At 34.9% G+C, this 15,635-nt stretch overlaps 4 protein-coding genes across 33 annotated transcripts in view; 3 read left to right on the top strand and 1 right to left on the bottom strand.

Annotated features, from left to right (window-relative positions):
* Nucleotides 1–12,742, top strand: part of LOC147839450 (uncharacterized) — a 77,040-nt gene extending 64,298 nt beyond the window's left edge. For 3 of the 13 annotated variants that reach the window (XM_087298955.1, XM_087298960.1, XM_087298963.1), the window contains 4 exons: nt 1,214–1,483; nt 2,698–2,805; nt 11,285–11,670; nt 11,720–12,742. The gene's annotated coding sequence lies outside the window, so the exon portion shown is untranslated. Of the gene's footprint in view, nt 1–1,213; nt 1,484–2,697; nt 2,806–5,929; nt 6,007–11,275 lie in introns of all 13 variants that reach the window. The other 10 variants (XM_087298957.1, XM_087298958.1, XM_087298953.1 and 7 more) reach the window with 8 other exon arrangements.
* Nucleotides 1–15,635, top strand: part of efr3bb (EFR3 homolog Bb (S. cerevisiae)) — a 1,037,141-nt gene that overhangs the window by 707,907 nt on the left and 313,599 nt on the right. The gene's annotated exons all lie outside the window — the stretch shown is intronic.
* pimr124 (Pim proto-oncogene, serine/threonine kinase, related 124) lies at nt 7,419–14,444 on the bottom strand. Its single transcript, XM_087298811.1, has 7 exons — nt 14,036–14,444; nt 11,234–12,268; nt 9,855–9,997; nt 9,350–9,728; nt 8,842–9,018; nt 8,635–8,723; nt 7,419–8,099 (listed from the first exon to the last, which is right to left on the bottom strand). The coding sequence occupies exons 1-7, from the start codon at nt 14,169–14,171 to the stop codon at nt 8,082–8,084; spliced, it is 1,977 nt and encodes a 658-aa protein (XP_087154937.1). The 5' UTR covers nt 14,172–14,444; the 3' UTR covers nt 7,419–8,081.
* Nucleotides 12,111–15,635, top strand: part of si:dkey-206f10.1 — a 46,441-nt gene continuing 42,916 nt past the window's right edge. For 5 of the 18 annotated variants that reach the window (XR_015518889.1, XM_087298686.1, XM_087298694.1 and 2 more), the window contains exons 1-2: nt 14,498–14,651; nt 15,501–15,569. The gene's annotated coding sequence lies outside the window, so the exon portion shown is untranslated. Of the gene's footprint in view, nt 14,161–14,433; nt 14,652–15,345; nt 15,400–15,500; nt 15,570–15,635 lie in introns of those variants that run through there. The other 13 variants (XM_087298677.1, XM_087298689.1, XM_087298695.1 and 10 more) reach the window with 13 other exon arrangements.

Below are 15,635 nucleotides of genomic sequence, written 5' to 3' on the forward strand. Positions count from 1 at the left end.
AAGGACGCTGTCAAAAGTCATCATCTCAATAAACTAAAACTTCCATAACAATATATACCTTAATACATAAGAACTTAATCTTTAAATCATTTTACAGTCTATGCTTTGTAAACCCAATCGATACCTGTTCCTTTGTCATGAATACGCGATTGGTCAGTTTGGCGATGTGGGCGGAGCTTCTGCGTAACCGCTGAGAAATACAGTTTGTTTTGGACCGAAATAAAACGGATTTTCAAAGTAACGCATATCCTCGAGTATTTAGACTTGTTCATTTGAGTTTGAGGAGTTTTATCATGGTTATTTTTATCACCGACTTTACCTCAATTGATTTAAATAGTTCTCCGGTAAGATTTGTCTAATATTTTGTACTTTCAAATGTAAGTTATTGACGGTGAGCGCTTGTGTACTAATTTAAACATGAGATATTACAGTGTAACGTTATATCAAATTAAACCTCTTGACCTGCCTTATCAAACTCCATTAACACTGCAAATACAGTTGAAGTACAGTAATGCTTAGATTATAATGAAGGCATGTCTTAATTAGTGAATAATAATTCAAAAGACTAATTGAAAGAGTTAAAATAAATAAACACTAGCAGTGTCCAAAAATGCTCACTCTTTCAGTCATACTCCCTGAACCAGTAAAGGGAAACGTCAAATGTCTGCAGATCTAATTTAGACACAGCCACATATAGTTAATAATCGCTTGTTCGAGTTTGTTCTGTTATTTAACAACAAAAAGAACTAAGACATCAGCTTGTCGTGTGAATTATTTCCTGAATGATAACGTCTATAATAATAAACTGATAAAAAAAACTATTTGTCACATTTATTTGTTAAATAAAGCCTAAAAATATACATTTATTACCGATAATATAAAAATAACTATTAACAAGAATCTACACAAATGTTTGAATCATGTAAACAGTATTTTAGTGGTTTCAGTCAGTGTGCTGGAGAGGACTTCTAATGTATGGTGTAAAATGTGAATAAATTGACATCTTTTATTACGTCACTGTCTCTGTTGGATTTTCAGAAAAGCCTAAAAATGCTCTCAGAAATACACTTTTTACTGTTTTAAATAGGAATGAGAATTTTAAAAAGGCACTTATCTATTAAGAGTTGGACCTTAGGGTTTGTTTCTGTGTGCATGTCTGTGTGTCTGTAAGTTATTTTAATAATATTAAACATGGCTGTTCTTGGTTTAATAGGATGCAGAGGAACTATACATGGAGAAAACAACAAACCTACTAGTACAAGTGGAAAGCGGATTCCTGCATGTTTGTTGACAGATGCTTCTGAAAAGGCAACGCAGTGGCGCAGTAGTTAGTGCTGTCACCTCACAGCTAGAAGGTCGCTGGTTTGAGCTTCGACTGGGTCAGTTGGTGTTTCTGTGTGGAGTTTGCATGTTCTCCTTGAATTTGCGTGGATTTCTTCTGGGTGCTCCGGTTTCCCCCACAGTCCAAAGACATGCGGTACAGGTGATTTGAGTAGGATGAATTGCCCGTAGTATTTGAGTGTGTATGGATGTTTCCCAGAGATGGGTTGCAGTCGGAAGGGAATCCGTTGCGTAAAACATGTGCTGGATAAGTTGGCAGTTCATTCCACTGCGGTAACCCTGAATTAATAAAGGCGCTAAGCCGAAAAGAAAATGAATGAATGAATGTTTCTGAATATTCTTTAAAGGGTTGATGATATGCATTGATTTTATTTTAATATTTTCCTAGATATTCACAAAAAATTGGTTATAAAAAATAGTGCCCAGCATAAATAAGTATCGCATTTAAAATTTGTAAATATTTGTAATCAAGTAATGAGCATGCATTTTACAGAAATGTTGTTAACAGTTTTATTAAACATTTACCAGAGATTGCTCACAACCTATACAGGATAATAAAACAATACACTCAAATTCAACAAGGTATTGCTAGGCCCACACGAAATCTGCGCGCGCAGATTTTTAGCCCATCATTGATTCTGTTTATTTACTTGAGTAAATGTGTGTGAATCTATATTTATTCAGTTTTTAACTTAATTACGGTAATATTATTGACTAATATGAAAATGTTCATCTGATTTATGCACAATGCAGTTTGTAAAGTAATATTTTCTGTCTTTTTGTGGAGAAATTATATTAGAGATTTGCTTTGTTTACCAAATAAAGTGAATCTAATTGGATTTGCATTTTAAACATTAAATAAAAGTTTAAAAATATATATTTTTATTATATAAATTAAGGTTTTAGTTATAATACTCCCAAAATAATTCCGCAGAAATCTGAAGATTTTTACGAAAATTCTCCACAGAAATAACAAAAAACGTCCGCACAATCCACCAGGCTCTAGGTATTGCAAATACAATTACATTCTAGTAATCTAAATAATCTAAATCTGTTATTTTGTATGCGTGGCCTCCATGAATTTTCCTGTTAATAAAAAATTTAATTTAATGTTTTCTCTTAACACATTCAGTGGGGTGCACTCAATCATCATCTTATTTGATTAAACTAGTTACCGTTTTTGCTGATAAAACAGATTTTCAGAATTATCTATATTTATATAATCAATATAAAACAGTAAATCACAGTTAATCAGCAGTCTGAGATGTTTTAACCGCCTGTTTATTTCTGATGCTGGGATTCTCCTGATGTTTGACACAAATGAACAAAAGTTTCTCTCTTTGTTCTGTTGTTTAGCAGACTCAAGCGTATGGAGAACATTAGAAACTGGACACATATACCACATCCACAGCAGACATCTTCAGTGATTTTCATCGCTTGTATTTATTTTCAGAGGAAATGCAGGTAAAAAAAACATATATTATTCATCTTAGAGTGTGTTCTTGATAAACATTAAAGCATTTCACTTTATTAACACTCCTGATAACTCTGACTTTGGCTAATAAAATGAGTAACACATCAAATCAAAAACCAGATTTCATTGTATTTCCAACTTTAAAATAGATTTACATTTAGCAGACGCTTTTATTCAAAGCATGAAAATAATAGAAGCACTTCAGATCACCAGAAAACAACAAGATGTAGATGCAGTGACAAGTCTTAGCCCCGGTCAGATCACATAATTTTTGTTGTCGGTTACGAAAGTCACAGTGATTTTTAAAAATTTTTTAAAGTAATTAATTAATTTTATTTTTTTCTTGATAAAATCTTGATTTGTCATGGGTGACAAATGTGCCAGACTACACGTTCCTTCACAATCAGTCATCCCATGACATCTACGAAGAGCATTATTTCCCAAAGCTGTCACGAGTGTTGCTTTAACAATATTTCCCATCTCAATTTATTTTTTTTATTCTAATCTCAATAAACACTGATTCTTGCAGACAACTAACTACATTATTTAAGGTCATACTTTACGACATGGATAGGATCAAACTTATGATTTTTATATATTTTTTGATTATTATTATTATTATTATTGTTTTCTTCTGGTTCATGACAAAATAATACAAACACATATTACAAATGATAACTGGTGGCCTACTAAATGTAAAGCCAGAATGTATACAGTGCTGGTTACTATGTACAAAACTGCAATATTATGAAAATAACTTGGTGAGTAGTTCTTAAATTGTGTTTATAATTAATAATTTTGTAGTTTAAAATTATTTAATTGGTGTTGCAGTTTTATAAGCTTTAACACAGAACTTACAAATAACACCTTATACATACAACTCGTATTCCAACAGCTTTCATTTATTTCATTCTTTATTGCTGAATATTATTGTAAACAAACATAATGTTGTATTGTCATTTATATAACATACAGTAAATATAAATTGTTTCTCCAGTAAATACTATAACAATTAAATAACAAGTCTAGTTTATCCAGATGCAGTAGAATACTTTAGCTACTAGCTAACAATAATTATATATTGTATTATATACTAAACTACGCCTGTCTTTAGCTAACTTACATGAACTTTCTCCATCACTGCTCTTGTCAAATGTCCAATTTACATAATTCTCATGGTCCCTAAAACCCATCTCATTCTCACATTTATCTGCAGGAAGAGTTTCACTTACCATAGAACATGATGGTGCTCACTAATGCACTGTTCCCTGTATTCATATCTTTTCAAAAGTAGCATCGCTAATAAAACTAGATTTTTTCTATAATGCTACTACCATTACCATTCAACTAATCAATATTATTTAACTAGCATTCATGCTGATATTGTTACAACTTATAAGACCACAGCTGACCTTGCTAGCTAGCTAACCCATTACAATATTGCACATTCCACTATTGGACAGTGTTGCCATTTGGCAACACATACAATTGATCGATCTACAAAAAACTAAATTGATTAAAAAAAAATTGAGTTGTAAATATGTTATCTTGACTTACTGGAGGTGATGTTCCAGATTTGTTTGTGGATCTGACATATTTTGATCCTTTGTTTTTATTGACGTTTACATTTGCATGCTACAGAAAAACACAGCATGTCATGTGACTTAAGCAAAGCACATCCTTGGCTACTCTAAGGTCTTCTCTTTCCAACAACATAAAATTGAATGTTGATATTAAAGAAACAGTGGCAGGGAATGAACATAAATATTATGTTGCCATATGGCAACACCATGCGGTAGAGGGTTAATCATTATATCATATTGCTTAAAAATTGACTGCGGTATTGTAGGTCGTAACATCATTAACATATAGTAAATCTGATATGAGACCACCATTCTAATTATATTCACCTTTCCTTATAGATTTGTCTGTATTTTACTCCATTTATCCAAATTATTTTTAATGTTTTGTAAAAGAGGTGTCAAGTTTATCATAGGAATTTCTTCTGTCTCTCTATTTATTTTAATTCCCAGTTATTTTATCCCTTCTGGAATCCATTTAATGCCAAATTAAGTTACCAAAGTAGCGTTAAATATTCCAGATATAGGCATGGCTTTTGACTTTGTTAAGTTAATTTTATATCCAGATACTTTAGAATAAGATTGAACTATTTCCATTAAATGGGGTGAACATTTATCCATTGCACAGTGTAACCAATGTCACAGGCATGGTATTAGTTGTCGTGAACTATGCCACATTACACGAGAAGAAACAACTGAATCTTGTGTCACAACGACCATTTGTCGTTTACGAATCCCCACGACACCCGGTCAAGGAAGTCATGCTGAAATGGTGACAAAAACGTGTGATCTGGGCTTCAGTTATTTTAGCAGTGTGTGTATTTGTGTTATTATTTTAAAATAAACAAAGAAGCAGGACAACAGATTAAAGAGTTGAAGAATACAATAGGGAGTGCTATTGTTGAATGATAAAGTGCTGCTTAAACAGATCAGGGCTCAGTGGTTAGCATTGTCACCTCACAACAAGAAGGTTGCTGGTTCGAGTGCTGGCTGGACCAGTTGGTATTTCCGTGTGGAGTTTGCATGTTCTCCCTGTGTTTGTGTGGGTCTCTTCCAGGTGCTCCAGTTTCCCCCACAGTCCAGACACATGCAGTATAAGTGAACTGAATTAACTAAATTGGCCATATTAAGTGTGTGTGTGTGTGTGTGTGTGTGTGTGTGTTTGTGTGAATGAGAGAGTGTATAAGTGTTTCCCAGCATGGTGCTGTGTTGCGGCTGGAAGGGAAGCATTTTTACAGTGCATTTGTTCTTAAATGCTAAAAATTCCATCACATGTATGCTTGTACATCAAACACATTCAGCTCAGTCACGTTAAATCCAGCTAATCTTTGTTAAATCTACAAACGTTGTCATATTTGTTCCTGAATTTCTCATTTGAAACACAGTAATCAGCAGTAATCAGCCTTTAAAAATAGAAGAAGCACTTATTTTTGACAAATGTGACTTTATTTCAAACTTTAGTACAAAATTCATCATTGTCATCAGTTGTGAGGCTTGTCGCCCCAGACTAATGTCAGTTTTTGTCCGTGTTCAGCTCAGCACCACCTTTAAGATGGGCAGTTTCCAGTGGCACCACGTGGAGGAACGGACATCGCCACCTATATATACAGGGTTTGGATTATCACTCACCATGAACTACAACTACACACAAAATCCCTAGTCAATAAATGATGTCCTTCAACCATAAATCATATACCACATTAGACTAGAGAAGGTTGTATATGAGGACAATATTAAAGCAAATACTAAAGGTAGTAACTTTATTCATCTTCAGAACACAAATGAAGATATCTGAATGAAAATAATGAAGATATTTTAGTTAAATCTGAGAGCTCCTTAATCTCTCATAGACAGCAAGATTCCTGACTATGAGGATACTTTTATGTGCACATAAAACAAAAATAACTTATTCAACAGTTTCTTCCCTCAGTGTCAGTATAGGGCGCGCGTTCACGTGTTGCGCCTCTGACATATAACCTTGGATGTGCCTGTGAAGTTTTTAAGAGAGGAAGTCAGAGAGGAAGTCGCACAGGCATCCGTGGGGTATATGTCACTGCACAGGGCTTGTGAACGCGTGCCCTATAATCACACTGAGGAGAAGAAACTGTGAATAAAAATGTTTGTTTTATGTGAAGGCGTATGATCTGTTTTGAGGATGTTTTTTGCTGTTTTTGTGGACTTTGAGTCTGGATGAGGGAGCTCTAAAATAAAAATAAAAATAGTTAAAATAGTTCTGAAGATGAACATGAGGATGAGTAATAAATAACATAACTTACTTTTTAAAATGTTTTATTTAATAATTTTTTTGTTTCTAGAAGAATTTCTGATTGGTCAATAACATAACATATAAATATATAAAGTTTTAGATTTTTGTTTCAATGTAGGCAGTTTTTATAGTTTTATTTATTAATGGTGTTTTTTATTTTATTTTTTTACTTTTTTATTGTTTTATATATTAATTATGTTTTTTTATTTTTATTTATTTTTTACTTTTTATAGTTTTATTTATTAATGATGTTTTATATTTTATCAGGAGTCTCTCTCCTCTGGCTCAAATTACATTTCTTAGAGAGAGACACTCAAAATATATGGGCCTGAACTGGGAACGACACATAAAACAAAAATAACTTTATTCAACAGTTTCTTCCCTCAGTGTCAGTATAGGGCACGCGTTCACGTGTTGCGCCTCTGACATATAACCTTGGATGCGCCTGTGAAGTTTTTAAGAGAGGAAGTCAGAGAGGAAGTCGCACAGGTATCCGTGGGGTATATGTCACTGCACAGTGCTTGTGAACGCGTGCCCTATAATCACACGGAGGAGAAGAAACTGAATAAAAATGTTTGTTTTATGTGAAGGCGTATGATCTGTTTTGAGGATGTTTTTTACTGTTTTTGTAGACTTTGAGTCTGGATGAGGGAGCTCTAACATAAAAATAAAAATAGTTAAAATAGTTCTGAAGAGGAACATGAGGATGAGTAATAAATAACATAACTTACTTTTTTATGTTTTATTTAATATTTTTCTAGAAGGATTTCTGATTAGTCAATAACATGGCCAGTTATAGATTTATGTTTCAATATAGGCAGTTTTTTATTGTTTTATTTATTAATGATGTTTTTTTTTTAATGTTTTTACTTTTTTTATTGTTTTATTATTATTATTTATTTATTTATTTATTTTATTTTTTTGTGGCCAAATTGGCTGGTGAGTGATAATGTTCATTGGAAACCCTGTATATATATCAGTTGATCCCAGTAGTCATTGGTCAGGAGTCTCTCTCCTCTGGCTCAAATTAAATTTTTTAGAGTGAGACACCCAAAATATGTGGACCTGGACTGGGAACGACTGAGATATTTATTTTTATTAATTATTTTATTAGACATTTTATTTTAGCATGTGGAAGTGCAAGAGTTAAAGCAAAAGCTGATATAAAAGTGTGGGAAGGGCTATGTACACTATATGAAGGTCTAAACTGTTAAGTGCTTAATCATTTTTTTATATTTTTTTTATTTACATGAAATTTAATTAGACAAAAATAGGAGAGATGTAACAATGCAGAACCAAAACATGTTCAGCTTTTGCTTTCTCTATGGTTGGAATAGATTAAGTTATGTTTTGCTATAGGACTATGGTGGTGTGGTTGGACTGGCTAGATCCACCCATTAAATAAGGACATCTTTCCTCACTACCGCTTGGTCTCTGCCTGAAACAAAAAGAGTGATCAGGTTTACAGCTTTAATGCATTAAACAAACAACATATCATTAAAAGAAAAGCAATAAAGTCAATTTAAAAAAAGAAATTTAGGAACACAGGATTGTCGTCTGACACTAGCTGGGTTTCCATCAGCCTGTGTTGATGCACCTTTTCAAGTATCACATGAGAAACAAGTTTAAATAAGAATCCCTTAATTCACAAAATGTTTTATACTCACTTGAGGTCATTTTGGATTTGTGTGAAAAAGGGTTCATGATGGAAATGCATTTGTCAATTGAACTTTGATGTAGCGACCATTTCTCAATTAAACTCCCCTTGTTTACTGTTGGTTACGAGGTTACCAATACTACAGTTCAGCTGCTCGACCAACTTGATGGAAATCATTTGCTCATAATTCACATTTATAATTACAAAATATATATTTAGTGAACTTTGAAAAGATGTGCTTCACATTATAATGGAAACTCAGCTCATGACAGATTCATTTCTCTGATGACAAAATCCTTTAAAGTCTATTCATTACCTTAAACCAGGCATGGGCACGGAGTGCACGCAGATCATGCCGGAAGTTGTAGTTAGTTATAAGACAACTCCGGATGTAATCACAGCATTCTGTGTAGAAAAAAATAAAGAGATACATATAATTATTACCTCAAAGTTTATACACACTTTTTTCATTGACATTCAAAATGTCCTACATAACCATCTTTAGCTGAAGTAAAGATCTCACCTTTTGACCATCCATATTCCTGAAACTTTTTGAAATTCAACCTTATGATTTTATGGTTGTCTGGAAGTTTCTTGAACATTAGGACATACTGAAGAATCCCGAGTGACCACACTGTCGCTGGCTCCCCTAAGTATAAGCCATTCTTACTAAACTCGGGAGGGCTGAACTTCATTGTGCCTGAAAGAAAGAGATTTTGTTTCCATTAGCACAACATTTAAATTTCTATCTGAAAATGTAAACAACAGTATAGATCAGGGGTGACTAAACCCAGTCCTGGAGGATCTGTGTCCTGCAGAGTTTAGCTTCAGCCTCAGTTAGACACACCTGAACAAGCTAATCAAGCTCTTGCTAATTATTCTAGACATTTTCTGTCAGGTGTGTTGAAGCAAGTTAGAGCTAAACTCTGTAGACCACCGGCCCTCTAGGACTAAGCTGTGGCACCCCTGGTATAGATAAACAACAGTGAATGTGAACAAGAGCTCTGTAGACCTTTGAAGGATTTACATACCACAAAACTCTTTGTAAAAGCCGTCAGTAAGGAGTTCACCGCAGCCGAAGTCAATCAATTTGACTTCAAAGGTCTCTGGGTTAATCAGTAAGTTGTCAGGCTTGATATCGCGGTGAAACACTTTGCGTTTGCAGCACAAGTCAGCTGCAGTTGTTGCGTGGAGCATGATTTTCCGTAACACGTCCTCTGCGATGTTACCTCTGTGGTTTCTTACAAATTCAGTTAAGCTCATGCAGGGTACGGGCCGCTCTAGGACCATAAGGTAGCAGCTGTCCTCCACCTTCCAGTCCAGAAGCTGAACAACTTGTTTAATCTTGGGGCTTTTAGAAGCAAGAAAGTGCAGAGCGATCTCCGCTGGAAGTGGCTGGTCAAAATCATCCTAGAAGAAAAACAGTTGTTGATCATTTGATGGAAAAGTTATTTCCTGTTAAAACTGTTAGCACCTTTAATATGACATGTTTAAAATAGAAACAGTTAATCAGAGCAAAGAGCACAGACTACTTACAACTTGGATGAATCGCTTGTCCTTGAAATCGGCCAATTTTAAAGCCACCGGAAGGCCATCTTGTAAACGGGTCCCTGCAAAAACGGTTCCAAAGCCTCCTTTGCCCAGCTTAGCGCCAATTTCATAGCTCTGTGAGTTGACCTCTGTGAAAATAAAAAGAAGAGATGTTAATAACATTTGTGAATTAGTGACAGTGCTACCTTTACCTAAAACTACCTCCTCTATCAGGGGTTACTACAGTGGAATTAACCTTAAATACAGGTACTGTGTATACACTAGATATTGCATGCAGACCCTGAGCATGCATCAATAGCGCCGACACATTTGCACAGTGCACCCAGAATAAAAATATCATTCAACCACACTAGTCAAGACTAAAGTCAGTCTGAAAATGCTGGACTTTAGTGCTGCGTACAGGTGTAGTAACAAGAAGATAAAGAAAACAAAGCATAAAGGCAGAACATTTCATGGGGAAGATTTCGTTTTTTAAGTTTTTTTTTTTTGTATGTTACAAACTTTTTGTGCTAAACAAGTGCTATTGATGATACAGTCACTTACTGCTCTCACCATAAGGCAAAGTAGCACCAACTGGCTCAAAATTCTAGGCTTACGCTAGTTTGGTTGAATAAAATCAGCAAAGAATGTAAATTAAATATGACAACAAGATGCTGCGGTGCCAGAAACTGGCATTATTGTCGGCTAAGAGACAATAATATTCATAACCGAGATTCATTCGCAAACGAATCGCTCCCTCCAGCAGAATGAGAAGTGAAAGGGGCTGTGTTTCAGAACATAGATTAGATCAAATTTAACAGGGAGGGAGGATAATACATTTGCATGCACACAAACACACGCTTTTTGTCGGCAATGCCCGTGCGGCCACTTATCCATCGATGCAGAAAAGTGATGTAAAATTATATTTTTTTGTTATTTTAAAAAACATTTGCAGACTGACCACCAGGAAAACTCCCGAACAAAGATATACGACGTGTATATGTGTATTTATCTCTGGCTCTGTATGGCTAGTCCTCCGCTACACCTTGGTCCCACCTTCATTTTTAAGGAGCTAAGGAGCTTCATTTTTACTAAAATGGCGGCTCTATTGATGCATTTCCTCCAGTAGACACCAATAGCGTAGGTGACATCTAATGTAAATATCTTTGGGAATTAATCTATCATATAAAACCCTTTTTACAGATTTTGTCTTCCCTATATATATATAGATGATTTTTATGATTTATATATATATTTCCATCTTGTTATCAGCTATCCCTGAACAAAATGTGTATTAGAGCCAGTTTAAAGCATAAAAGTCATTAAAACACTATTAAAATATGCATGTGTGTTGGGTGACTGGGGTGTCATGATAGTAAACTTACCAATGATGTGTGTGTCTTTATCCTTCTGCTCTTCTGGCTGAGGTGGAACAGCGCCCTCTGTCTGACAGGTTGCCCCATGATCGACGTCATCTTTACAGCCGGGCTTAGGAGAGACCACATTTGGAGGGTCATCATGACTACAGCCGGGCTTAGGAGAGACCACATTTGGAGGGTCATCATGACTACAGCCGGGCTTAGCAGAGACCACATTTGGAGGGTCATCAGGACTACAGCTGGGCTTAGCAGAGACCACATTTGGAGGGTCATCATGACTACAGCCGGGCTTAGGAGAGACCACATTTGGAGGGTCATCATGACTACAGCCGGGCTCAGCAGAGACCACATTTGGAGGGTCGTCATGACTACAGCCGGGCTCATCAGAGACCACATTTGGAGGGGGGTCATCACCACAGCCGGACTCAGCAGACAGAAAATCTGTAGAGGGGTCATCACCACAGCCGGACTCAGCAGACAGAAAATCTGTAGAGGCGTCATCACCACAGCCGGACTCAGCAGACAGAAAATCTGTAGAGGGGTCATCACCACAGCCGGACTCAGCAGACAGAAAATCTGTAGAGGCGTCATCACCACAGCCGGACTCAGCAGACAGAAAATCTGTAGAGGCGTCATCACCACAGCCAGACTCAGCAGACAGAAAATCTGTAGAGGCGTCATCACCACAGCCGGACTCAGCAGACATGAAGCTGCTGTAGGAGCTGGCTGTGAGCTCACTACTACAGTTGAATCCGGCTGAGTAAATCTCTTGGGGGTAGTCATCACTACTGCTGGACTCAGCGTAGAAAAGGTTTAGAGGAACATCATCACTGCTGGAGGAGCTGGCCGAGTCCTCACTGTGACCATCGACAGGCTCTACCAGTGATGGTTCTTCACCGTGAACACTGTCAGGCTCTACCAGTGATGGATCTTCACTCTGACCATCAACAGGTTCCTCCAGTGACGGTTCCTCAGTCTGAACATTGATCTGTTCTTCCAGATGCAAAGATGATTCTTCACACCAGTCACCGATTTCTCGACCTGAAGGAAGAAATAATTTGAAACAAAAGATTTTAGATTTACCTAAATAATGTTTATCCAGTGTTTATTATTGATATGAACAATGCTGTCAATTATGAAGTGACTTTTAAGGTCATTTCGTTCTACTTTTAGTTGTTGGTTAGTGTGTGCACATGCAAGGATATTTTTGCTGTGATCAGAATAGTGATTTTAATTGAGTTGCTGAATGTATATATAATCAGGTCATCCATAGATTTATTGTTAAGTTAATGGTTAGATACTGGATATTAGACACCTAGATATTGAGATCTTCCTTTCAGCTATTAAATTAGACCTATTATGTCATTAAATAAAAAATGTCACATGATGAAATTACTGTTCATAATCAAATTCACTTTGCAATTAATAATTTGTTTTGTATAAATACATGTCAATATGAACTTATAGCTGTTATTATATAATTGTATCATATAACAATAAATAAAATAATTCTAAGCTTAGCAATATTAACTAAAATCTACAAGAAAAGGTTTCTTGTTTTCCACTAGGCATAGGCCGGAATAAGATTTTGACGGTATGATAACCTTGGATATAAATATCACAGTTTCACGGTATTGAGATTGCTGCTTTAAAGTATATTCTTTTTAAATGTCTTTATAAAAAAAAAAAAAAACTTTTTGCCCTTTGTACAACAATATATTTTAATTTGAGAAACATTTAAAATATTTTGGAGCAGTAAACATTTCAGGCTAAAGAATTCAAAGGAATTATTGACTTGTGCTGTTTTCATTTGTTTCAAAAACAGATTTTTTTTACAATTTAAAATACTGTTGTCCTAAAAACTAACTTAAAATCTTACTTCTACAGAAAATTTTGATGGTTTTAAAACCTTGACATTTCCAAACCACGGTGAATCTTGAACACGGTTATCGTCCTATGCCTATTTTCCACTACGAATACCATTAAAACATTAAATATCACCATTTGTTATTCATTAAAACCACTGCATTGTGTTTTAGGACAGGCATTCAGGGGTTTTATCAGTGCAAAGCTTCATTTGTGTTCAGAAGATGAAAGAAGGTCTCGGTGGTTTGGAGTGACGTGAGGGTGAGTATTTAATAACCGAATTAGCATTTTTGGGTGAACAAACCCTTTCATCTTAAAGCAGAAAGAATGATTTTGTCTTTACAGATTACAGATGCATAATGGTAAAACTATGCAGAGCAAAAATACTTAGTTTTTGTCTTGTTTCTAGTTTAAATATCAAAACATGAAATCAAGCAGCATTTTCTTGACAAGTAAAAATATTTTCTCTTTTTCAGAAATATGCCAAAATTCACTGAGTTTTCCTTAAAGCAAGCTAAATAATCTGCCAGAGGGGAAGTCAAATGTATTTCAAAGCATTATATTGCTTTCTCCATTGACAGATTGTTTTGCTTAAGGGGAAAAAACAACTTCATTTTGACTCAATTTTTCTGAAAACCAGACAATATTTTTGCCTGTCTAGAAAAAAAGACTCTTTATTTAAGAATTTTGAGATATCTGGACTAGAAACCAGACAAAAGCTATTATTTTATATTATTGTTGGCACCATATTAGCCACGTTTGTGTGACGAATGTTTGACACCACATATGTTCAAAGCAGAGCAGTTTTCATTTGGCCTGTATTATTATTCACTTTGTTTTTGTAAATAATTTTTACATTTAAGTAAAATAAGTGTAGAGCCCTACACAAACTCCAGTATACAAAATAAGCAACATGTTCTTATAACACAAAACATTATTTACCATCACTGTTGGCCACGGCGGGTACCGTGACCAGTTCTTCTTGACGGTCGAAGCTTTCATCTTGACCTGAGACGGTGGAATTGATGGTTCTTTCTCTCAGGAAGAGAGCAATTACTCCAAGTACGGTAAATAACATTTTTGGATTAATTTCCGTACACTTAAATATGAGAAATGTTAAATAAACCTACAATAAATACTGAAATTCACGGTAAGTAAAGCTCGTTTGTCAGAGTAAGCCTTAATAAATCGTACGCTATCAATTGACGATACAAGAAAAGCAAATTATTCAAAGCAAACTTTGTACAACTCAACTAAACACTTGTCAAGTAAGAGTAATGGCGAATGTGGAATGTAAGAGGTGTCTCTCGTAAGAATTCGAATGTGTTCCAGCGTTTCCCAGCCAACTGATACGTGATTGGTCAGTTTTGCGCTGTGTATCTTTAATCTTCTCTAGTTGGTGTTTCCTTCATGGGTGTTTTTGGAGCAAAATAAACTGATTTTTCAGGAAATCTTTGTTTGACTCGTAAATATTTCCTGTTTGATGAATCATGACTGGTCGTTTGGTGAACCTGAGATTATTATTTTGTAATCAGGGTCGACTTAAATACATTTACAGGTAAGATTTGTCTTAGCATTTATTTTGCACTTCAAATGTTAGTTATTGTCGATAAGCGCTTGTATGAACATTAAACACGAGATATTATAGTGTATATCCATCAAAATCAGCAGAACTGCCTTTTCAAAATCCATCTACACTGCAAATAACGTTACAGAAGTAATGTGATGCTGAGATTAATAAAATGGCGTCATGTTTTACCGGGTGAATAATCTGATTCATTCAATAATTTATTCCAGTTATGACGGAATAATTATAAAAGCACTAGCTTTGTCCAAAACTGTTCACCAAATCACTTTTACTAATCTCTACAACAGAAAAAAGGAAACAAAAAACGTGTTCCAATTGCTGTTTGGCTTTATAACTTAAATGACTTGTTCATAAGAAGTCGCTGTTATTTAGACAACAAAGAGAAGAAATATATATGTTTAATAATAAAAACACATTTTCCCTATTTATATTATAAAGAACGCATAAAATTGTATTTATTAGCAGTACTATAAATATAAATGAAGTGTTTAAATAATGTAAACATCATATTTGTGTGGTTGTATTTGTGTGTCCTGTAGGTAAGGGGTAAGATGTTCTAAGGAATGGTGTAAAATGAATATAAAATAATGCTTTTAATAAAAAATAAAATGCCTTTTCTTTTTTTTCTCTATTTTTTTCTCACTCTTATTCCTTTCTCATGTAGGAGTGAAAATTTAGGGAATGAGAATACAAACTGGCCAAAAAGGGCACTTATCTCGTAAGAGTAGAACCACTTGCGGGTTTATTTCTGCTTTGTCTAAGTGTCTGTAAGTCACTTTAATAATATTAAACTAAACATGGCTGTTCTTGCTTTAATAGGATGCAGAGGAAATATGCATAGAGAATGTGATAAATGTGACTGAGAAAGGAACAAACCTCCAGGAACAAGTAAGTAGAGAGCTTATACTTGCATGTTTGTTGAGAACTGTTTTGAATATTCATTACAGGGATCAT

Source organism: Danio rerio, chromosome 20 (genome assembly GCF_052040795.2).
Source record: "Danio rerio strain M-AB ecotype USA chromosome 20, GRCz13ab, whole genome shotgun sequence".
Lineage (NCBI taxonomy): Eukaryota > Metazoa > Chordata > Actinopteri > Cypriniformes > Danionidae > Danio > Danio rerio.